Raw genomic sequence first — 23,638 nt, 5'->3', positions numbered from 1 at the left:
GCAACCCCGGTATTCCCTTCCCTGTTTATTGCTACCCCCTGCCCTCCCTGCTTTCTATCCCCAGTCCTTGAACGAAGCAGACCCTCTCTGAGCGCGAAGTTGTACTATGGTTCTTGGAGTGTGTGTGTGTGTGTGTGTGTGTGTGTGTATACACATACGGGTATGTATATACTCAGATTTTAAAACCTAAGTCAGGCAGTCCTACCTCTCATCTTGCATGGTCTTCTGGTTAGTGTGTTGTCAAAGTAATGCTGACTGTGTTGATCTTGGCACAGACTATTTCTTTTTTCTTTTCTTTTTTTCAAGGCAGGGTCTCACTCTGTTGCAGACAGAGTCTCACTCCAGGCTGGAGTGCAGTGGCACAATCATAGTTCATTGTAGCCTTGAACTCCTGGGATCAAGCAATCCTTCCACCCAAGCCTCCGGAATAGCTGGGACTATAGGCACAAGCCACCACACCCAGCTTATTTTTAAAATATTTTTTAGAGACGGGGATCTTGCTATGTTGCCCAGACTGGTCTGAAAGCCCTGGCCTCAAGTGATCCTCCTGCGTCAGCCTCCAAAAGTGCTAGGATTATAGTGTGAGCCATCACACCTGGCCTTGGCACAGACTATTTCTAAAACACAGGCAACAGTGGGACAGAAAGGTGCTTCTCAGGAAAGCTTCTGGGCTGCTTCCTCCTATGCAGGGGCTTGTGGCTGAGGTGGGAGGCAGCCTAGGCAGTGGGCAGCTTCTGTGAGAGTCAGATATGGTGCCAGCTGGGTGAAGGTGCTGTCCTGATGAAAGTGTGGAAGGTCACCGGACAAGGGTGAGCTTAGCCAAGTGGTTGGGAATGGTCCTGGCACCTGCAACTTCTTTGTCCAATCGACCAACATTTGGGGGAATCCTGTTGTCTTAGAGCCAGGGGCAGAGGCTCCAGGGGTTTAAAAGCTCCCCTGTAATTCTTGATCAATGTGGCAAAGGGTATATAGGCTGGTCTTTGGTCTGAGAGGCTTCAGGTTTCATTTCCAGGTGGGACACAGTGGATTACTGATTTGAGACTAACTTTCTGTTGAGGTGGAAATGTAGAGGGATGAGGAGGTTGGGGATTGGATATCAGCATTTTTAAAGTTTTCTGGTTGATTCAAATGGGCAGCCAGGCTTGATAGTCACTGGGTTAAACTGACCTTCATTGCCGACCCTGGGAGAGGTGCTTTTAATTCATTTCATCATTTAAGCCTCACCACAAACCTGTGAGGTAGGTGTCATTATCCCCATTTATAGATGATGCAACAGGTATGGGATGTGCAGTGGCGGAGCTGGGGTTCAGACTCACAAATCCCTAAGTCCAGAGCCCCCAGAAGCCCTCCATACTCTGCTGGCTCTCTGAGCTGGCAGCTTTAAAGGAGGCTCTGAGGTGTGCTCTGGAAGGAGGCAGTCTGGTGCTCTGGTTAGAGCGCTGCTCCTGGAGCCGGACACCTGGGCACGAAGCTCAGCCCCCACCCCTCAGGTAAGTCCCCGAGCTTCTCTGGGGTCAGAATTTCCTTATCTGAAAAGTGGAGATTGATTATTATGGTTGCTTATCTGTTGTTATTCATTATTATTGTATGTAATAATAATTGTTATATATTCCTATAATTAGTATTGTTAATGATCATTATTATAGCTTCCCTCATTAGGTTGTGATGAAGATAAAATCAGTTAACACACATGAAACACTTGGAACACATAAATAATATATAAATTTTTGTCATTATCATCATGATTATTCCCATCTCTACTGTAGTTCTAGTACTGAAATCTTTCTATCGTGTTGATACCACTATACTGCTTAAGAAAAAAACCCACCAAACCTTTTGTTGAAAATCCCCAAGTTGGAAAATGGATGAACTCTTCCATCAATTTTTAAAAAACTGTTTATTCTGGTAAAAAGAATGTGGGTGATCTTTGTATATATTTAAAACTGCATTGCTAAGAATTCATGTCTGTGGGGAGGAATCAGACTTTTCTCAGATTAGTTTGGGGCTGAGACAGGTTGAAGGTAAAGGAGGAGAGTGGAGTGTGGCCATTGGCTTTTTCTTTCTCCAGGCTTGTGTGATCCTGGGTGTGTTGGTTATAGGAACGGCTGACCCCTGCCCTCCTGATTCTGAAGTGTTGGCTACCTCGTGACAGACAGCCCACTGGCCAGCTTTTGTTTTGGTGAGGCCAGGCCAGACCAGGTGGTGTTTACTGGGAGAAAGGAACTTTCAGATTTGTCCAGGCTAAATTGCTAAACAAGAGAGTCCCTGAAGTTCAGCAAGAGTTGTGTAGATAGTCAAGAACCCCCTCATTTGTTTGACATGCTAAGCACTGCCATGTGTCTGTAGGCTGAAGGCTAGCTCACTCTGGTGGGCAGCCGGACGGCCAGACAGCGGGCCCATCCCAGCTACAGTGATTGAAACGGATGTGCTTTTCCCGCTGATCAAAGACACTGGAATAACTTCACAAAATAAGGCTGCCTCTTTGAGTGTGCTTCAGTCACACTGACTGGCTGCCAAAATGCCGGGAGATGAATGCTTTCTCCTTTCTCCAACCTCCATCACTTAGCTGGGCTTTTTTTTTTTTTTTTTCTCTCCCAAGACCAAAACCCAGAGATAAACTACATTGCTTTAATATTCTTTAGAATATTGATATGCACGCATCCCGGTATTAACATATTTTAGCCCTGGGAATTATTACACAGTAACCCTCTCTTGAAGTTTATGGGGGGAGTGATGGGACTCTAATGGGATTGGATTTGTCTGGCATGGGACACAGCTTGAGACCACATGACTGACTTGGCTTTAATGGGCTTCATGCGGGACTTGCTGGCCTCTGCTCTTTCCCTTTGTTTTCCCTTGTCCTCTTCCCTCCCTACCTCCAACCCCAACTCACACACAGGAGTGGTTCAGCTTTCTTCTACAGCAGCAACACTAAAGCTGTATATTAGATCATGTTAGACTTTTAAAGGTCTTGAAACCTAGGCCATATCCCAGACCATTAAATCAATATCTGGGAATGGGACACAGACATTGTGTTTTTTTGAGCTCCCCAGGCGATGCCAATGTTTGATCAAAGTTTCAAACCACTTTTGTAAGGACTTCGTCACTCTTGTTTCTCGATTGCATCCTTGAGATGTGGAATTTAGCCTCTTTGGTGACCTGTTGAGTAAGGTCAGGAGCTATAGGCTTTGTCCTTTGCTATGGTCTTATCTGTTTTCTGTTCTGGGTATCTGGAACACAATTCCTGACATCTGTTCTATCAAGTCCTTTGCCAAGCAGTTGTCTGGTGCCCAGACTGATTAACTGAAAGCTCAGCTGCAGTGGAAGGGTGTTGGGCTGTCACCATCAGGCTGTGTTGGCTGGAGCTTGGCAAGTGTGTGCATCACCGAATGACAATGATGCCCACTTTTTATTGAGTGCTATCAGGTGCTAGGCCCTGTGTTTTACACCCATTAATCTTTACTACAACCTTTTGAGATAGTTATTAATACCCTTATATATAAAGAAAAATTGAGTTTCAGTGGGGTTGAATAGCTGACTTGAGGTCCCTAAGCTTAAGACAATTTGTACTCAAGCCTGCCTAATATCGAGGGCCTAAGACAAGTTGTACTCAAGCCTGCCTAGTATCGAAGGCTGTGCTCTTAACTTTTTTGGGCTACAGAAGTGGCCTTGATACAAATGTATTCCATTTCTATCACCATTGTTGTTGCAGAAGTTCTCTTTCTAATGCTATTGATCAAACAATGAAACAAACATTTAAAAAAACACGATCTTTTGATTACGGAAATTAAAAAAAGGTACAAAAAAGTGGAAATAATAGTATAATGAACATATACCCATCACCCAGCTTCAACAATGATTAACAAATGGCCAATTCTGTTTCATCTTTACCTCATTTCCATCTCCTGCCCCCAAACTGGATTGCTTCAAAGCAAATCCCCAGGCACAATATCTTTTCATCCCAGACATTTTTGAGCTCTGCTATATTGTGGGCTGTGTGCTGGTTGCTAGGGAGGATTCAAAAAAATGTCATGACCTCTGCCTTCAAGGAGTTTACACGCAGAAAAGAGATTAAGACATATGATAAAGTAACTATATAAAAGACAATATACAAACAATATTTCAAAAGCTCATTTATAAGTCAGTGATTTGGAATCCTGAATGCCTTTTATTTTTAGGAAAATATATACAAATTTTAAATTTTTGGACACAAATACCTTAAACAAAAGTAAAAGCAAAACTGAGCATGGTGGCACAAGCCTGTAGTCCCAGCTAATTGGGAGGCTGAGGCAGGAGGATTGCTTGAGCCCAGGAGTTCAAGGCTATATTGCTCTATGATTGCACCTGTGAATAGCTACTCCACTCCAGCCTGGATAACACAGTGAGACTCTGTTTCTAAAAAGAGAAAAACTAAACTAAAAGCAAACAACACACATTAGCCTTAACAACAAAGAGCTAATCTTATGTAAAGAACTCTTACAATTCAGAAAGAAAAAGATCCTAGTGAAAATGTGGGCAAGAGATAGCAATAAACCAGTCATATGATAATAATAAATAGTCAATAAGTGAATCTGAATGATGTTATCTTCTTTTGTCATTTTAGAAATACAAATAAAAATGATGATGAATGCTTTTGCTTACTAAATTGGCAAAAACTGGGAAAAGATGATGATATTCAGGGTCAGATAAAGGGAAAAGGGTACCCTTCCATTGCAGTTTGGAAAGTAAACTGGCACTTTTTAATGGGATAGTCTTGCAATATGTGTCAAAAGTCCTCAATCGTGTCCACATGTTGGGCCTGCAATTCCACTTCTAGGAATTTATTCTAAGGAAGTAACTAAAAATATGTGAAACTATTTAGCCACAAGGATTACAATCCAAGTTCTGTTTATAGTGGCAAAAAATTGGAAACAACCTAAATATCCAATACTAGAAAATTGCTTAAACAAATGACATAGCCACACTATGCAACCTCTAAACGCATGTGTTGTAGAGGCTTATGTAATATATTTGTGTAGGTCTGTGTACTAGGGATTTAATTAACCAGATAATTAAGATGATAAATATTTTCATTTTCTTCTAAATAGAAAAGCTATACACATTCTGTTAAAAAAATTCTGACAATACAGAAGTATATAAGGTAGAAAGATTAAGCCAGTGATTTCATGCCCCTGAAATAGCAACAGTTAAGTCTAACCTGCTAGATTTTTTTCCTTGTGTGTACTTTTTAGTACACATTTAGGACAAGAATGGTGTAATGTCATATATTGTTTTACAATATTTTCTTAGCTAATTATATTATGGGCTTATTTCCCAGTAAGTTACAGATACAACACTATCTCATTTAAAAAATGTCTGCATTGTATTTCATTGTATGAATGTATCATGAATCCTAAAAATTTGGAGATTAACTTTCCAGCAGCTGTCTATTGTGTCAAGAGGCCATGCACTTTTTAAGGCATTTGATGCGTACTACCACGTCGTTTTCCATAAATGTTAAGCAACCATGTGGTTGATTATTGGTTGTTATCAGACTCATTCCCAAGACATTTTAATTTTTTGTGTAGATGGATTATAGTTCTAATAATATAGAATATAAAACTCTATTCATTATGTTACTTCTGTGTGGAAACAAATGTGTTATGTTTCCTGTCTTTGAGCTCCATGGTCCAGGAACAATCTTTCTTGTTATAGCTGTATGGGCACCACCACTTTTCCCATTTTCTCGTTCTAACCACTGCTCCCCTCCAACAGTGCACACATGCACCTGATTTTTTTTATTTCCTGAGGTCACTGCATATAGGGATCTATATGCATGGATCCCTTGCATATAGGGATCTGGGGAGATGTAACTTCTTCTTGATGATGCTTTGTTCTGAAGTTGGAAGCTTAAAAAATGTTCTGTGGCCTTTTGACAAAGGCATTGGGCTCTATTGTCATTTCCGTAGTTCTTACTGTTGTATTTCCTAAAACCTAGGCAAATACACACTTGTTTTCTAAGTGCCTGGGGTTGAGCTATGAAGCAGATCTTATTATTCCTTTTTAGCTCCCCAGCCCCACAGTATAGAATCGCATCTTCCTGACTTCACCCTGTAGACTCGAGTTGTGTGAACTAGCTTGCCCTGGGAACACCTTGGTTTACTGTCTTGTCTTTCTTCTTTCACATTCCCAGCAAGTACTGAAGGTCTGGATGCTTGACATGAACTGTGAAACTTTGTTGGCCTGGACTGATGAAACGTTGGCAGGCTGAACATCTTCACAGGGTGGAAGGGGTTTGTCCTATCTTTGATGAGCCTGGAGGCCTAATAGGAGTTCAGGGGCCAAGGGCATTTTTGTCTTCATGTGGATAGATCTTGCCTAGAGCAACAGTGTGACTCTCTCAGGCAATGTAGAGGACTGTCTCGGTGAAGTACTGAGACCTGGGGTGCATCTGTGAGCTGGAATTTTGCCGAGCTTCTTCAGCCACAGTTGGCCCCTTTGGATGCTGCAGAAAAAGTGGGCTCTGTGTGTGTTTAGTGGATGGTGCCCTGCTTTATAAAGACCTCCTGCCTTTTGGTCTGTGGACAATGCCAGCTTTTTTTTTTTTAAAGCAGTCATACTGCTAAATATTCAAGCCCATCCTTTATGTACAGATGGTATAAATGGTAAATGGACCCCATTGTTGGGCACTTATTGCTTTTCTTTTTCCTTTTTTGTTACATGCTCAAAAAAACATATTATTATTACAGTGTGAACATCTACTGTATCCAGAGCATCTTACTACTTGTTTTACATGTGTTTTTCAGTGAATTGCTTTTGTTCCAAACAACCATTTAATGTACAGTGATAATTTATACAAAATGTCTTCTATTTAGCACATAATTGTTACTTAGCAGATGTTAGTTTTCTTCCTCTTTAGGTTCTTGGTTTACTCAACTGTAAACTGGAAGAGTTGAACTCATTCAGAGGTTGGCAAACTGTGGTCTGTGGACCGGCCACCTGTTTTTATTTGTTCTTTAAAATAATAACCGTATTGACATATAATTTGTGTACCATAAAAGTTACCATTTAAAAATATGCTGTTGAGTGGTTCTTAGTAAATTCACAGAGTTGTGCAACCATCATCATTATCTAATGCCAGAACATTTTTATCACCCGAGAAGAAATCCTGTTCCCATTAGCATTCACTTCCCATTACCTCTCTCCTCAGTCCCTGGCAACCACTAATCTACTTTCTATTTCTATGATTTGCTTATTCTGGACATTTCATACAAATGGAATAATAATATGTGGTCCTTCTGTCTGGCTTATTTTGATCAGCATAATGTTTTCAAGGCTCAGCCTTGTTGTAGCATGAATCAGTACTTCATTCGTTTTTATTGTCAAATAATATTCTACTGTATAGATATATCCCATTTTATTTATTCATTCATCAGCTGGTGGACATTTGGGTTGTTTCTATTTCTTATTTTTATTTTTTATTATTTTTTGAGATGGAGTCTTACTCTGTTGCCCAGGCCAGAGTGCAGTGGCATGATCTGGACTCATTACAACTTCCACCTCCCGGGCTCAATTGATCCTCCTACCTCAGCCTCCCGAGTAGCTGGGACCACAGGTGTGCACCATTGTACTTGGCTAAATTTTTATATTTTTGGTAGAGATGGGGTTTTGCCATGTTGCCAAAGCTGTTCTTGAACTTCTGAGCTCAAGTGATATACCCACCTCAGCCTCCCAGAGGATTACAGGTGTGAGCCACCATGCCTGGCCTGTTTCCATTTTTTCGGCTGTTATAAATAATACTACTGTGAACATTTGTGTACATTTTTTTGTGTTTATCTGTTTTCAGTTCTCTTGGCATATACCTAGGAGTAGAATTGCTAGGTCATATGGTAACTATATGTTTATGCTTGGAAAACAGACTGTTTTCCAAGGTAGCTGAACCATTTTACATTCCCACCAGCAATGTATGAAGGTTCCAATTTCTCCACATCCTTGTCAACACTTGTTATTTTCCATCTTTCTTATTAGTATCTTTTCTAGTGGGTGTGAAGTGGTATCTCATGGTGTTTTGATTTGCATTTCCATAATGACTAATGATGTCAAGCATCTTTTCATGTGCTTTTTGGCCATTTCTATATCTTTGGAGAAATGTCTACTCAGATCCTTTTCCCATTTCTTAATTCAGTTACTTATCTTTTCATTATTGAGTTACAAGAGCTCTTTTATATTCTAGATACAAGACTCTCTCTCTCTCTCTCTTTATTTGAGATGGAGTCTGACTCACTCTGTCACCCAGGCTGGAGTGCAGTGGCACCATCTTGGCTCACTGCAACCTCTGCCTCCTGCGTTAAAGTGATTCTCCTGACTCAGCCTCTGGAATTGCTGGGATTATAAGCACGTGCCACAAAGCCCAGCTAATTTTTGTATTTTTATAGTAGAGACGGGGTTTCACCATGTTGGCCAGGCTGGTGTCAAACTCCTGACCTCAGTAATCTGCCTGCCTTAGCCTCCCACAGTGCTGGGATTACAGGTGTGAGCCACTGGGCATTAGATACAAGACTCATCAGATATATGATTCACAAATATTTTCTCCCATCCTGTGGGTTCTTTTTACGTTCTCAGTAATTTTCTTTGAAGCACAAAAGCTTCTTTTTTTTTTCTTTTCTTTTTTTTTTGAGAGAAGGTCTCACTCTATCACCTAGGCTGGAATGTGGTGGTACCATCTTGGCTCACTGCAACCTCAGCCTCTTTGGCTCAAGCGATCCTCCCACCTCAGCCTCTTGAGTAGCTGGGACTACAGGTGCATGCCACTATGCAGAGCTAATTTTTATGTTTTCTGTAGAGATGATGTTTTGCCATGTTGCTCAGGCTGGTCTTGAACTCCTGAGCTCAAGCAATCTGCCTGTCTTGGCCTCCCAAAGTGCTGGGATTACAGGCGTGAGCCACCGCACCTGGCCAAAAAGCTTTAATTTTGAAGTTCGATTTATCTTTTTTTCTCTTTTATTTCTTATAACTTCATTCCATTTCATGCGTATATTCGGTTATCTCAGGACTACTTGTTGAAAAGACTATTTTTCCATCTTGAATTGTCTTGATCCTCTCATCAAAAATCAGCTTATTTCTGGATTCTCAATTCTATTCCATTAATCTATATATCTAGTCCTATGCCAGTACCACACTCTCCTGATTACTATAACCTTGTTGTAAGTTTTGAAATCTTATTTTTTTCTTTGTAATTGGACAGTGAGATGAGTGTTGTTCTGCACCGTATGGGGTTGATGCTGGCTCCACTCACCAAGGCAGAGCATCTAGTAGGGGGAATGCACAGGAACCTGTAGCCTGTGCTGTGGTCCTAGGTTTGGGGACAACGTCAGTACCCTTGGCATGATATTTATAAGAAAAGGAAAAGGTTGGGAAAGAACGATACCAACTGGGGGTAGGAAACTTTTTAGAATCACCAAAGATGAGCATTGTATATCTCTAAGAGCGCTCAGTCTCTGACAGGCTAATACTTCTTTGAATCTACAAGCAGGAAAGGGAATTCCTTTTCAAATTAGAAACTCTGGGTTACAGGGATCCTTGAAGCTGTAGAGGAGAAATGCTACTGCCTGTCTGAGTAGCGCGGTGGGCTTGTGCTGGTCCCCCCCCGCCCCTCCCCCACTGGCATATCCTCTGTGGGCATTAAGGTTCTCAGCACATCAAGATCGGGGAGAGGTAGAAGCTGGAGCCCCAGTGAGCAGCAGCCAGCAGCCAGCTTCCCAAGGGGACCCTACTTTTGCCTTCCTGTGGGAGGTCAAGGTGGCATATCATTTGCAGTGAGTAAACAGTCTCAGTTATGCAGTTATGAAATTTAATTTTTAACTTTGTCAATGATGGCAAGAGCAGGGCCTGACCAATTCATGTGCAGGAAGGACTTGTCTAGGAAGTGACGGGTCTAATCTCTTGCATGTGTTGGGAGCCTCTACTATCATGTTTTCAATGGCAGAACTGGTCCCCATGCCCCCATCACCCATCAGGTGCAAGGACGTGTGATAAGATGAGGGCGGATGGAGCACACTTTGTGCTCAGAACACTCTCCATTGTGTTCTCTGGGGACTCGCCTATCCCACTCTCTGCTCTGTCCTGCTCTTCAATCTGCTGTTTTCTAGCTGAATGGCCACTGTGAGTCCTCTCTCAGATTGGCTGGCATCATTTGCTTTGGAGTAAGCATGCAAGGTTTGGGTGCTCCCAGCTGGGCATCCGAGCTCCCTGTAGTCCTTGGTGATTCTGTCCCTACAATTTGTCTATTGTGGAAATGAAAGGAGTGAGCTCTGGGCAATATCTGCAGCTGCTCTTCTGCAAAGCAGTGTACTTGGGAGGGAGGGAAATATGGAAGCCTCCTGTTCTGGCTTTCCTGCTGTCTGCGGGAGAGGACAGGCTCAGTAATGGGAGGCTTCAGTCACTCTCTCTGGTATTCTTTTTTTTTTTTTTTTTGAGACAGAGTCTCACTCTGTTGCCCAGGCTGGAGTGCAGTGGCGCAATCTTGGCTCACTGCAAGCTCCACCTCCCGGGTTCATGCCATTCTCCTGCCTCAGCCTTCCAAGTAGCTGGGACTACAGGTGCCCACCACCATGCCCGGCTAATGTTTTTGTATTTTTAGTAGAGATGGGGTTTCACTGTGTTAGCCAAGATGGTCTCGATTTGCTGACCTCGTGATCCGCCCACCTTGGCCTCCCAAAGTGGTGGAATTACAGGAGCTGCTATTCTTTTTTAGATAATGATAATCATCATCAACAACACTACTTTCTTAACCTATACACAAGGTGCCAGGCTGTTTTATATTTGCCTGACACATGTTAAGTTATTCAGTCCTCACTATAAGCACTATTACATTCCCATTTTATTGATGTGGAAACTGAACCACAGAGAAGCTGTGTAGCTTGCCCAGGGTCTCACAGTGTGCAAGTGGCAGAGTCAGGATTCAAACCCAAGTACCCTGGCTCCAGAGTTCTTGATCCTAACCATGATTCCATACTGCCCCTCTAAGAGACATTGCCATCTTTTAAAGTGATATTGCCAAACTAGGGCATATCCAGGAGGGTGACTCAGGTGAGTAAAGTTGGGAAATGATGTCATGTGAGGAATATCCAACGGAGCCAGAGATAACAACCAAAGGATGGATAAAAAGATGACTAGGCCAGGCACAGTAGCTCACGCCCTGTAACCCCAGCACTTTGGGAGGCTGAGGTGGGTGAATCACCTGAGGTCAGGAGATCAAGACCAGCCTGGCTAACATGGTGAAACCCTGTCTCTACTAAAAACACACAAAAAATTAGCCAGGTGTGGTGGTACATGCCTGTAATCCCAGCCACTTGGGAGGCTGAGGCAGGAGAATCGCTTGAACCCGGGAGGTGGAGGTTGCAGCGAGCCGAGTTGGCACCACTGCACTCCAGCCTGGGTGACAGAGCAAGACTCTGTCTCAAAAAATAATAATAATAAAAAGATGACCAAAGGGATATCTGAGAGCTAGATCCAAACCTTTGTCTGTGAATGATAATAGTCTTTTATGTGTAGTCCCACAGAGCTGACCCAGGATCACAGTGTATAGTATATAAAGAGTAGGATTCTGACTCGAAATAGGGAAGAACTTTTGACAAGTAGAGTAGCTCACAGACGGAATGTCTGACTCAAAGAGGACTTAACTTCCCATCCCGGAAAGTGGGCAAGCAGAGACCAAGTGGATATCCATCAGCCGTGCTGTGGGGATGGGAGGGAGTGTTCCTACATTGGGAAGGGGGTTCAATTGATCTCTGAGGAGGAAAACACCACTTTTTAGGGTTTTATGAGACAAGAGCTAATGGCCAATTAGGTGGCTAGGCACACAGTAGGCCCACAACAGACATTTACTCAGGAAACTTTCAGGCAGAGCCATTAAGACACACATTTAGGGCTTTTGCCACTGCTCTGTGTGTGCACGTAACATGCTGGGAGGTGAGCCGGCAGGTCAGTCAACTAAACTCTTCTGCAAAATTGAAGAAATCAGAATTTTTTTTCATGTCAAAATAGGGAAGAATAATAGGAACTCAGGTGGGAGGTGTGAAGACAGAAAAGTTTTATTAAAAGTGAAGTCAGACAGGAGAACAAGGAAAGGCTCCACTCCTGCAGGCCACTTTTGTCTTCCCCACCAGCCAGCTTTCTCACAGTTCTCATCTGAATAAATGCTCCTGTTTATGAGGGACTTTCTTATTATGTACTTTTTAAACGTAAAAATATATTTGATACTTAACTCCCAAGATAGAAATAAAATTAAAGGAACAAGAGGTATCATATTTGCTGTTTACAAAACCTGGACCATTCTAGGCACCAGACAGAGGAACAGGAGTGAAGACAGTGAAGTTTCTTGGGTCCCCGGAGCCCTAACACTCGGGTGTTCCAAATGTCTTTATAAGTCCATTGTGGGGGATGCTGTTCAAACTTTTTGGAAAATACAAAAAATATTCTTCACCATATAATTGGAATGGTGGTCTTAACACTGACAATTAGGTACTAGTTTATAAATCTCCACTCTTCAGGAACAAAAGTTCACCTTATAGCAGGGTTGTGGAATTATGGACCTTCTGGATTAAAGGGGACCTCAGAGACATCTGGTTTATCTTCTCCTTCCTCTCCCTACCCCACTCCAATCCAGGGCTCAGGTTCCACTCACAGTCTCTCCCCAAGTAGTCTTCCACCTTCTGCTCGATTGCTCTCAGAGACAGCAAGCTTCTTCCCACAATGACAAAATCCATAATGCATTTTGGGACAATTTTGTTGGAAAGTCCTCCTTACCTTGACTTGAGAGCTGTCTTCCTATAACTTCCAAGAGATGACTTCAGTTCTAGCTATGGGAATTACAGAATCCACAGAAAGACTTGAAGATGGGCACCATTATATCCTTGTGAAATCTTCTCTTTCAGCCAACAATTTATTTCCCCTGGCAGAAATCCTTAGTTCTAGCACTCATTCCCATATCATAGAGATTTATATATCTTTCCTTCTGGCCTCCTTCTTCTGAGTCTAATTTGCCAAGGCCCTTCTTATAGGGCCTTCCTTATAGCATCCTTCCTCACACTGGACACAAGATTTCAGATGTGGTCATGAGCAGGCTGGGGAAGAACAAGGCCATCTCTTGTTCTAAACACACCACTCCTAACTAATGCCATGTTGGCAGCCATATCACACATTCAACTCATAAAAAATGCAGTTGACAAAGACTCCCATATTTAGGAGGATTTGAAATTGAAGGATTAGCTTCCTTTCCTGCATCTCCTGTTAAATTCTGGCAGATGAGGTAAATACTCTTAAAGGAAAAATTCTTCATTCCCCAACAGGCAATCCTCCCTAGGAGGGAGACAATGTCTACAGCCAATACGAATAGCAGTGCTTTCAGGCTATGGCCTAGATTAAGCTCTCCCATCCCATGGCCCGCAGGCCACATGCAGCCCAGGATTGCTTTGAATGAGGCCCAACACAAATTCGTAAACCTTCTTAAAACATTATGAGATTTTTTAAAGCTCATCAGCTATTGTTAGTGTTAGTGTATTTTATATGTAGCCCAAGACAGTTCTTCTTCCAGGGTGGCCCAGGGAAGCCAAAAGATTGGACACCCCTGGCCTAGATCCTCTGCAAAAGGTAGGGGAAAAGGATAAAATCAGCATGTGCTAAGCACATATCCTATATCTATACTGTTTTAGATGCTTTATATATCTTGTCTCGTTTCGTCTTCTTAATAATCTTCAAGGTGGTACCATGAATCCTGTTTCATAGATAGGCTCAGAGAGGTTAAGTGACTTTGCTGAAGTCACACAGCTAATAGTGGAGATGGTATTTACACTCAGGTCTTTTTGTCTCCAAAACCATGTTTTCCCTTCTACTCCCGTTGCTTCTCAGCCAAACCTGACAAAAGATGAAGAGGAGGTTTGTGCGATAACCTATTCCAAACTGAGGAAAGGACAGCTCATGCTAGACAGACCAAAAGAATTACACCATCCCTTCCTTCTCTCCCCCTTACCCACTTCTCACTGCAGTCAAACTCTTGTCCGTGTGTGAAATCACCCAGAAGATTTAATACTGCAATCACTAGATTCATGCATTAAAATACCATGTCATTAAAACATTGGGAATATAAAAGCTTTGGAAAGAAATAGGGTCACAAGGCCCCTTGTTCCCAAATTCTCACCTAGAAAAGTACTTGTTTCTTGAGTATTTCATGATAAATGCCAGAAAGAGGGTGGGATGCTCCTTTGACACAGTGGCTCTTGAAGTGTGGTCCCTGGACCCAGCAGCAAGAGCATTGCCAGGGAACTTGTTAGAAATGCAAATACTCCAGATGACTCCAGACTCGATGAATGCAGAAGCTCTGTGGGTGAGGCCCAGCAGTGTTTTCATAAGCCCTCCCGGTGACTCTCATCCATACCCAATAAACAATCTTCTCCAGCAGATTCTGATGGAGAGAGATGTTCTTGGGGGTGGGGACATAAGTGGCCATCTCAGGTGATCAGTCTTCCAGCCAGAGCCCATGGCACCCATGGAAAACCACAACTGCTCGGACATCCTATAGGGAATGCAATCAAAAGGAAAACAGGGCAGCTGAAAATACTGCTCTGACGTGAAGCCATCAGTAGGATCAACAGCAAGATGTTTAAATTTCACTGTGCATTAGCTTAATCCAAAAACCCTGCTAACTGATTTGGAGTAATGGGCAGATTAAAAAGAAAAACCAGTCTCATATTCTCACTGCCAAAAGAGAGTTAGAAAAATACTCACATTCCTTTTACTTGTAGTTTAACCTTTTTCCACTAGGAAATGTTCATATACATGATAGCAGTCCTTTCATTACATGTTCTGTAGTTTCTACCAGGCATGCTGAATCAAGCCTGTCCCATTGCATATGGTTCATGATTTCTATTTTGCAAAAGAAGCACGAAGAGATAGATGGGGAGAAATGAAGCCACAGGGTGAGAAGGCGCTGTGCCTTCCATGGGATCCCAGTTGTCCTTGAAGTTCCCAGGCAATTCAGGATGGATTTCTTAGCAAATGCATAGCTTGAGAAAGCATTACAAAAAGAGAGGCGGGGTTGTCACCAGAAGGAAATTATTTCAAGCACAGTGAACTGAGAGCCTGATATCTAGACTGCAAAAAAGTAGGATGGGACAAAGTGAAAAAATATAGCAAGGCCTTGTAGTTCATTATACTGCTTTTCCCCTGACCCCAATCATGTTTCAGAGAACACTAGTCCTGTCCAATGCTCCTTGTGTAAAAGTTAGTGGAGGGTCCCTGCATTTGTCCATTCTTGCATTGCTATAAAGAAATACTGGAGACTGGGTAATTTATAAAGAAAAGAGGTTTAATTGGCTCATGGTTCTGCAGGCTGTACAGGAAGCATGATGCTGGCATCTACTCTGTTTCTGGAAAGGCCTCAGGAAACTTACAATCATGGCGGAAGGGGAAGGGGAAGCAGGCAAATCACATGGCCAGAGCAGGAGCAGGATCAGGAGAGAGGGAGGGGAGGTGCCACACGCTTTTAAATGACCAGATCTCATGAGAACTCACTCACTATCATGAAAAGCAAGGGGGTGGTGCTAAACATTCATGAGAAACCCAGCCCTATGATCCAGTCACCTCCCACCAGGCCCCACCTCCCATGTTGGGGATTACATTTCAACGTGAGATTTGGGTGGGGACATGCATCCAAACTGTATCAGTCCCCTAGTTTAATAAGTTTAGGAATTGCTGCAAATGGTATCTTCCTCTTAGGGATAAATCATTAATTGACGTAAAGCTAGGAGAAGTTCTGCAGTAAAGAAATCTTTTAACTTTGTTTAACCCAATATTTCCAAAGTTGTTTGGCCAGCGGACACCTTTATCCCTCATTATTTCTATTCACGCCTCACAGAACACAAGCTGCATTCATTCATCAGTGTATCAAAGTGGAGAGAACAGGAGCCTCACATTTCTGGAGAAAAGAGAAGAAAGTGGGCACCTGCCGAGAGACTGGTTTCCTCTCTGGTTTCCTAGGAAAGCAGGGGTGATTTGTAGGAGAGTGAAAGAACAAGCAACAAAGAAGCGACTCTGGGAGGTGAGGCCTCGCCCCACCATAGAAACCCCCAGAGAACATCCCAGGGGAAGCAGGGCAGCCCGCAGCAGGTGGAGGCCCCAGTGCTACTCCAGAAAAGGCCTCTCACTGAAACGGGAGCAAAAGACTCTCTTCCAGCTGTCTCCCTGGTGGGCATATTTACATGACCCCAAAGAGTTCTATTTTCCAGAAAATTACAAGGCTCAAAGAGACTCAGTGAGTTCCCTCAGACATCAGCTCTTGCGGCCACTTCCTGTCTCTTCCTCCTTCCTCGAGATCTGAGAGCTTTCCATCTGCCGGGACAAGGTACTGGGAGCCAACTACTACTCTGTCTCTAGGCCTCAGTTTCCTCATTTGTGAAGTGTTTGGGTTAGATTGGTGACCTCTAAGGCTTTTTCCAGTCCATCAGTTCTGAAATTTTATGATTGCTTGGATATTGGGATTCCAATGTCCTGTGCTGTTATTAACTAGCTTTGAACAAATAGCTTCCGCTCTCTGTACCTCTCCTATAAAAGATTTGCACACAGGGTGGCTTTGAGGTCCAAGTGAGATAATGCATAGACCTTTGATGGTGACTGAGAAGCCATCATGAAAGTGGAAGGTGGTATTTTTTGCGTTGGACATGACTCCTGCGGGTAATAGTTGTCTATATGCGTTGTTCATCTGTCGGCCCCATTTCTCTCTCTGCTTTCTTCCCCATTGCTCCCTGACTTGCTTTACCCTCAGGAGCTGATGTTTCTCTGCTCATCAGTTGCTCACCTGCCTTGCTGGGAGTGCTAGCCTGCCACATCCTTCCAGGTGTTCAGAATTTGGGCTAATGTTGAAGATTAGCAGGATTAAAATAATTCAAATCTGTCTTTATTTGGATGGAGGTTGGCCTGAAATATACCACTAGGCTGTTTATGTAAAGGGCTTCTTGCCAAAAATATTAAAGTGTATAAGGCAGAGATGGAACTTACTTATCTAGGAACACACTGCCTTAAAGAACCTTTGAGACCCCTAGTTACATTCTTTTTTTTTTTGAGACGGAATCTCACTTTATCATCCAGGCTAGAGTGTAGTGGTGTGATCTTGGCTCACTGGAACCTCCAACTCCTGGCTTCAAGCAATTATCCTGCCTCAGCCTCCTGAGTAGCTGGGATTACAGGCATCTGCCACCACGCCTGCTAATTTTTGTATTTTTAGTAGTTACATGGTTTCACCATGTTGGCCAGGCTGGTCTCGAGCTCCTGACCTCCAGTGATCTGCCTGCCTCGGCCTCCCAAAGTGCTGGCCCCCCCCAGTTACATTCTACAGTACAGTTACAATATAAGCAGAAGGTAACCTCACTTAGGTTGATGAGTAAACACTTTTTGTCCCTTAAGGAAGAGCCATCTGTTGACACTTCAGCCTTCCTAGGATGCTTCGAAGTGGGATAGGAGCAGATTTCACTGTTTGTATCTGTACCTTTTGGGCCAGAACAACCCTGAGTTTTGAGAACTGCACAGGGAAATATTTGAAATGGCCAATCGCCTCATGGATCCTCTTGGTCTTGGGTTTTCTCAGAGATTAAGTCTGAAAGTTGACCAACTTGAGGCTCTTAGGGAAAAAGGAAGGGTATTACTTATTAATTTAAAAGGATAAATCTGCAAGGGAGGAAGCTGAGCCAGGTAGAGTTTACATCTTGATCATGTATATAGAAACCATCAATTCAAAGAATTTACACCCTGATTGCTTTTCTGCAAGAAACGTTTCTCTCCTCTGCTGGCAATAGAACTATTTCTATGTGAAAACAAACGTCTCCTTCTTCCACCCAAACCTTTTCAAACGTTTTGCTGCCTTTAGACCGCCCCTTCCCCTCAGGCTGCTCAGAATAGGATGTTCTTTTGTCCTCATTAGATAATCTGGCTCTGGCATTTTTGAGTGTACAGATAGTTTGCTAAAATATAACACAATGAGAATAAAAATAAATAGCCGAAAGTTAACTGGGCACTTATCGTGTGAGCTAAGTGCTTTATTTACATTATCAAATTGAATTCTCTTAACAACTAAGATGGGTATTATTGTCATGATTATCTTCCCTTTTTAAAAAGATACAGACAGGCCGAGGCTTAGTGTGATTAAAAAGCTTTTTAAGGCTGCAGAAGGAGTTAAGTGGCGGAGCTGGGAAGTGCTGGAAGGCCGGCTGCAGACTGTCTCCATGTAACTTCTTTTGCTGCAAGAAGTCACCTTGAAAACTCCCTAGACAACTTAGAAACAACCTCTCACTGTAGAATCATGGGCTGATTCACTCGGGGCTCCTTCAGCTAAGAGCTTGTGCTCAGCCACTTCCCTCAGCTCCTGGATCTGAGACCTTGCTTGGGTCTTCTGTGCCGCCTTTTGCCCATGGCTGTCCCCACCCCTACGGCACACCTGGGGCAGATGTGCCCATTATTGTATACCCCAGCCCTCACAGGCACGTGGCAACAATTCCTCATTCGATTTCAGTTTTATAGGACTTGGAAGGAGCTCCCAGCCTGGGATTTTGTAATCTGGGCTCTCTTCTTTGGAGCCTGGACTCAGAAAAATGCTGAGGGCTCTGGGGAGAAAGGAGCTGTGTTTGGGCCTCTGGGCCAGCCAGGGGCTGGGAGATAGTATTCATGTGCCCACTGGGATACAATGGGCACACTCAGTGAGAATGTGGCCCTTGGGACCCCCTGAGCCCAGAGGTCAAATTATATCCCCAGAAACAAAGCTTTGGGTTTAGCCTCTTACTCATGAATTTGCTTCTGTCCCCACTAGCCTTGGCTGGGACTCTCTGTGCATGCTTGAGAGGGGGCAGCTTTCGAACCTGCCCGTTCTCTGCAGCCTGCTTAACTGCAGTGCCCAGCTCCCGCAGCGCAGCACCGGGCCAGAGACACAGCCTCGGGCGATGGACTTGAGAGCACAGTCCTCATAGAGACAGAGGCCTGCCTTGGCCGTGGGAGTCAAGGGCCCTGGGAGTGAGTCAGTGTGGCCATTCAGCTCCTGGGACATGTTTCCCCAGAGGTGATTATTGGCCAAGGAGGAGAAAGCAGCCTGCCAGGCTCCAGTAAATTGCTGCCACTGGCGAGGAACTGTCTCTAGGAAATGTCCCCTGTAGGGTGGATGGAGTCTGAAGGGATCAACTCCACAATTCCAGCTGCATTTGCCACCCAAGTCTTTGGAGGCTACTAGAGGAGATCTGGCCCTGGAAAAGGCCGGCTTGCCAGGCGTTTCTGGCACAGCTGAGAACAATCCTCACCACCGCCACTCCATATCCAGCCTTCGCTGGGTGCCAAACAATGGACTTCCTTACCTTCAGGTTTGACATTGTTATCCCCATTTTATAGATGGGGCTCAAAGAGCTGAGTGATGTATCTAGTTCATAACTGGCTGGACCAGGATTCAAATCCAGGTCTGTCTGGATTTTTTCCATTCCACCATTAAGGCTCCTCAGAAAGTAGCGTTGACCTGACCCCAAGATATTGCTCTTGGATGAACATTTAGGGTAGCAACCATGGCCATGAGATGAAGTGGGTGTGGGACATGGTACTGGGGTAAAGGCATTGATCAGAAGATCCGAGCAGGGTCTCAGATGCAGGAGCTGTGGGAAATGCCTCATTTATACAGCATGCACCTTCGTGGTAGGAACAAGGGTCCCCCTATCTTGTCTTATCCTTAATTTCTGTCGATAGGTCCATAGTGAAACAACTTGTCTTGGGGAAAATGACGGTGTTTGGTGCCCACACGAGAGCAGAAGCCTTTCTATAGCTTTTCTGCCTTTGTGATAACTTTTGGATTTCACCAAGGCTGTCAGATCTCTCCTCTCACTGCTCCCTTCAATCCCTTACCACTCAATTTGTATGCTATTACTGTCTAGCCTTGATTCCAATATGTCCTTGATTTCAAGAAGCACATTTTCTTCACACTTTAATATCTTTGCAATTGGCACACGTCTTGTAATTGAGATCTACATTTAATGTAGTGGGGTTGTTTAAATTCACATTGCATTTTTATAATTGATGGAGACCAAGAATTGAGGAAATATGATAATGGATGCCTTTATTCAACCCATCAATCACCTATAATGAATGTCAGGCATTATGTTAGATTCTGGGAATGTAGAAATAACTAGCATGCAGTCCTTGAGGTCACAATCTTGAGAGGGGGGAATGGACTGGATGAATCAACAGCTAGAGCTCCCAGTGATAAGGGCTCTGATTTTGGGGGCCCCAGGGTGTGTGGGAGGATCAGAGGAAGGAGGCGGGGAGGCTAGGACTGCTTTGAGGAGGTGTATCACAAAGGAGGAGGGAAATACGAGGGATTAGGAGTGGGTGGGAGATGGGTTGGGGAAGGGCATTCCAGACAAATGGGGAACGGTTGGAGCAAACAAAGGCTCAGAATCAGGAGAAACTAGAATGTGTTTGGGAGCATTAAAGGGTTCTGTGGCCAGAGTGGAGGGTGTGTACTGGGACATGGGCATGAAATGAGGCTGCGGGAATAGATGGAGGCAGATCACAGAGGACCTTGTGCATACCAATGAGTTTCATTCCTATCCTAGGTCCCAACGCGAATCACTGAAGGATTCTAAGCAGGGAAGTAGGCCTCAATGTGTGTTTAGGAACTGCAGATTGAAAGCAGGATGGTGGGGTGGGGCGGGAGGTGGTGGGTAGGCTGACAGCTACTGGAAGAGAAAGCAGGGCTACCCCGAAGGATGAAAAAAGCCTCATTCCTTTTTGCTATTTCCAGGCAGGCAGACCTGATCTTGGAGCCTTGAGGAAGGTCACACAGTAGTGCAGCGGGGCATCTAGAAATAAAACATGCAGATTTTACCCTTGCCTTAATCCCATCATGTGTGCCCTCATCTCAAGAGAGCCACAAGATCAATAGGCAAGCTGATCTATGAATGGATGCTGGAAAAAGCTAGACAAAGAAGAAAAGCTTATCACTTGTCTCTGCTTGTTAAAGAAATGTCATTTCAATCTGCAGTAGTGACATTCCAACTTGTACTTGCCAAATTAGTTCAAGGGTTAGAATTTTTGACTGGGTGCGGTGGCTCATGCCTGTAATCCCAGCACTTTGGGAGGCCGAGGCAGGTGAATCACTTGAGATGAGGAGTTCAAGACTACCCTGGCTAACATGGCGAAACCCATCTCTACTAAAAATACAAAAATTAGCTGGGTGTGGTGGTGCATACTTGTAATCCCAGCTACTTGGGAGGCTGAGGCAGGAGAATCGCTTGAACCCAGGAAGCAGAGGTTGCAGTGAGCCGAGATCATGCCACTGCACTCCAGCCTAGGTGACAGAGTGAAACTGTGTCTCAAAAATAGGGTGGGTTAGAATTTTTTACAATTGGATGGGAGCGTATGTCAGTGCTAGGGAAAACAAATGTACGGGTATTGGTGAGAACCATCTCAGGAAAAACACAGTATGATACAGGGATTAAGTGTAAAGAGGAATAAGAGAGAAGCGGGTAATCTGCTGTGGTTTGTGTGAGAGTCCCACAGCAAACATGTACCCAGTGCTGTTCACTGACTAGACCACCCATGAGAGACACTCTGGAGACAGATGTGGGGATGAGAGGTGGAAGATGCTCTTTCACCGTATGGGTGATGCTTTGAAAGGGGTTGGAGATGAGTCTTGATATTGTGACCGAGACTTATGGTTTTCTTCCCTTTTCACTTCCCTGAACAGGTGCAGTGCCATACTTACACTGGGTACTGCTGGTGTGTCACCCCGGATGGGAAGCCCATCAGTGGCTCTTCTGTGCAGAATAAAACTCCTGTATGTTCAGGTACCGTAGGGAGGGGCGGGAAGAATGAAAAGAGTTGGAGAGAGACCCGTTGGTTGGTCTCCTGCATCTTGTGGGAGAACCTTTAGAAGGCTGGTGGTGGTGATGAACCTTTTTCTAGGTCAGGGAGGATTCTACTCTAACATGCTTGCGAAGAAGTCAGCAAACGATAAGGCATGACAGTGTATGCCGTGTGTGTATTAACGGATTTTGAGTCTGGATTTTTGGTTCAATGCTCTCCTTCTAAGCACTGGCTGTAACCTCACAGAGCTGTGGTGGCGTATAAGTTACTAGCTTGTGTGCCGATTCTGATTGGTAGTGGCTCTTGAAGTGCTTTATTGAGATGGATTTTGAGACCACCTGGGAGCTCAGCATCAAAGGCTGTAGTTATCAATTAGTGATGTCTGTCATTGGAGCAGGAGAGGAGAATGGTGGCTTCTGTGTCATATACTCACCACCCCTGAAGAATGTAATGTAGAGAAATGGAAAATTTTCATAACAGTGGCCCTTAAATCTGACTGATCACCAGCAGTGTCTGCGAAATTAAAGAGAACCCAGATATGGAGGCTTCCTCTTATATATTCTGATCCAGGAGGCCTGGAGGGAGACCTGAGGTCCTTGTTTTTATGAAGTCTCTCAGGTGATCCTGATGATTAGACAAGTTAGCAAGCTATTGCTTCATAGTGATCCATTGGGTTAGTCCATAGCAAAAATTAAGTCCTTTCTATTCCCAACTTAATAAACATAGAGAAATTGTGCTTTTAGGTCCATTTCATGGGATTGTGGATTAGGGATTTCTACAAGCCTCACAGTGTCCACCTCCATTCAGATGGTAAAGGACTCTCAGTCGCTCCCTTAATTCACTGTGTGGCTCAGCTCTCTCAAAAAAGCCTGTCCCACCCATCAGCTGATTCAAATTTCTGCATATCTGGGTGCATAGGGTTCTATTGATTTACTTATTTTTCATTTTAAGTGCAAAGTATAAAACATTATGCTAAAACCTATGGGAAATTCCAAAGGCTGACAGTCTTGCTATCATAGCTTTTTCTACTTGCTCTGTTACATGAAGGAAAAAGAAAGTGGAAAGGGCTATAAGAATCCACATCAGGAAACCCAAATTTACAGGTTGAAAAGGGAAGTTTACTTTATTTGTGGTTTACATGGAAACTAGAAACCTTAATTGGGGTTGGGGTAGGGAGGTACAGGAATTAGCCCTCCTTTCAAATGACCTGGAAAGTTTCATTTAAAGCAAACAAACGACTAGAAACAAGCCATGCAGGATAATATGTTTGAGTTCTCACAAAACTGGTATATGGAGAAGGAGTATGACATGGATTAGGGAAATAGAGATTCTTTTCTTTTGGCGGGACTCCACAGATGCCTTTCTGTGCATGCACTGGTTGTACCCTGCCTGTGTGAGGCTGGACCTCAGCAGAAGACAGGTGCCACAGGGTCAGGGCTGGAGGAGGGGGATGCACAGAGCACCCTAGTATATGCAGGGCAAATGCTTGGGCAGACATACCTGCTACCCACTCCTGGAGGAACAGGCTGTGTCTAGAAAATTGTTTCCATGCCTTAGACTATTTTGGCCCATTCAGTACAATTGAGCCAACAATTTTCTACTTAATGCACATGGAAAATCGCTGATATCCTGTCCTAACCAGCAAGGGATGTCAATCATTGCCTTTGCAGTAAAAAGGAGTTTCTTTTCAGTTGGCCTTGCTGACTGAATATGGCTCCGAATATGGAACTGGTGAGAATTTGGGGAGATGGGTGTGTAAAGGTGAGGGGCAGAT

At 43.8% G+C, this 23,638-nt stretch overlaps 1 protein-coding gene across 4 annotated transcripts in view; it reads left to right on the top strand.

Annotated features, from left to right (window-relative positions):
• Positions 1-23,638, top strand: part of SMOC1 (SPARC related modular calcium binding 1) — a 154,335-nt gene that overhangs the window by 75,967 nt on the left and 54,730 nt on the right. For all 4 annotated transcript variants that reach the window (XM_032179741.2, XM_032179740.2, XM_032179739.2 and 1 more), the window contains exon 4: positions 21,746-21,845. In XM_032179741.2, coding sequence (XP_032035632.1) covers positions 21,746-21,845 — 100 coding nt within the window. The remainder of the gene's footprint in view (positions 1-21,745; positions 21,846-23,638) is intronic.

The sequence above is a fragment of the Hylobates moloch genome, unplaced genomic scaffold (assembly GCF_009828535.3).
Source record: "Hylobates moloch isolate HMO894 unplaced genomic scaffold, HMol_V3 SCAFFOLD_16, whole genome shotgun sequence".
Taxonomy (NCBI): domain Eukaryota; kingdom Metazoa; phylum Chordata; class Mammalia; order Primates; family Hylobatidae; genus Hylobates; species Hylobates moloch.
Note: the sequence above shows the minus strand (reverse complement) of the source record. Positions and strands in the feature narration are given on the sequence as shown.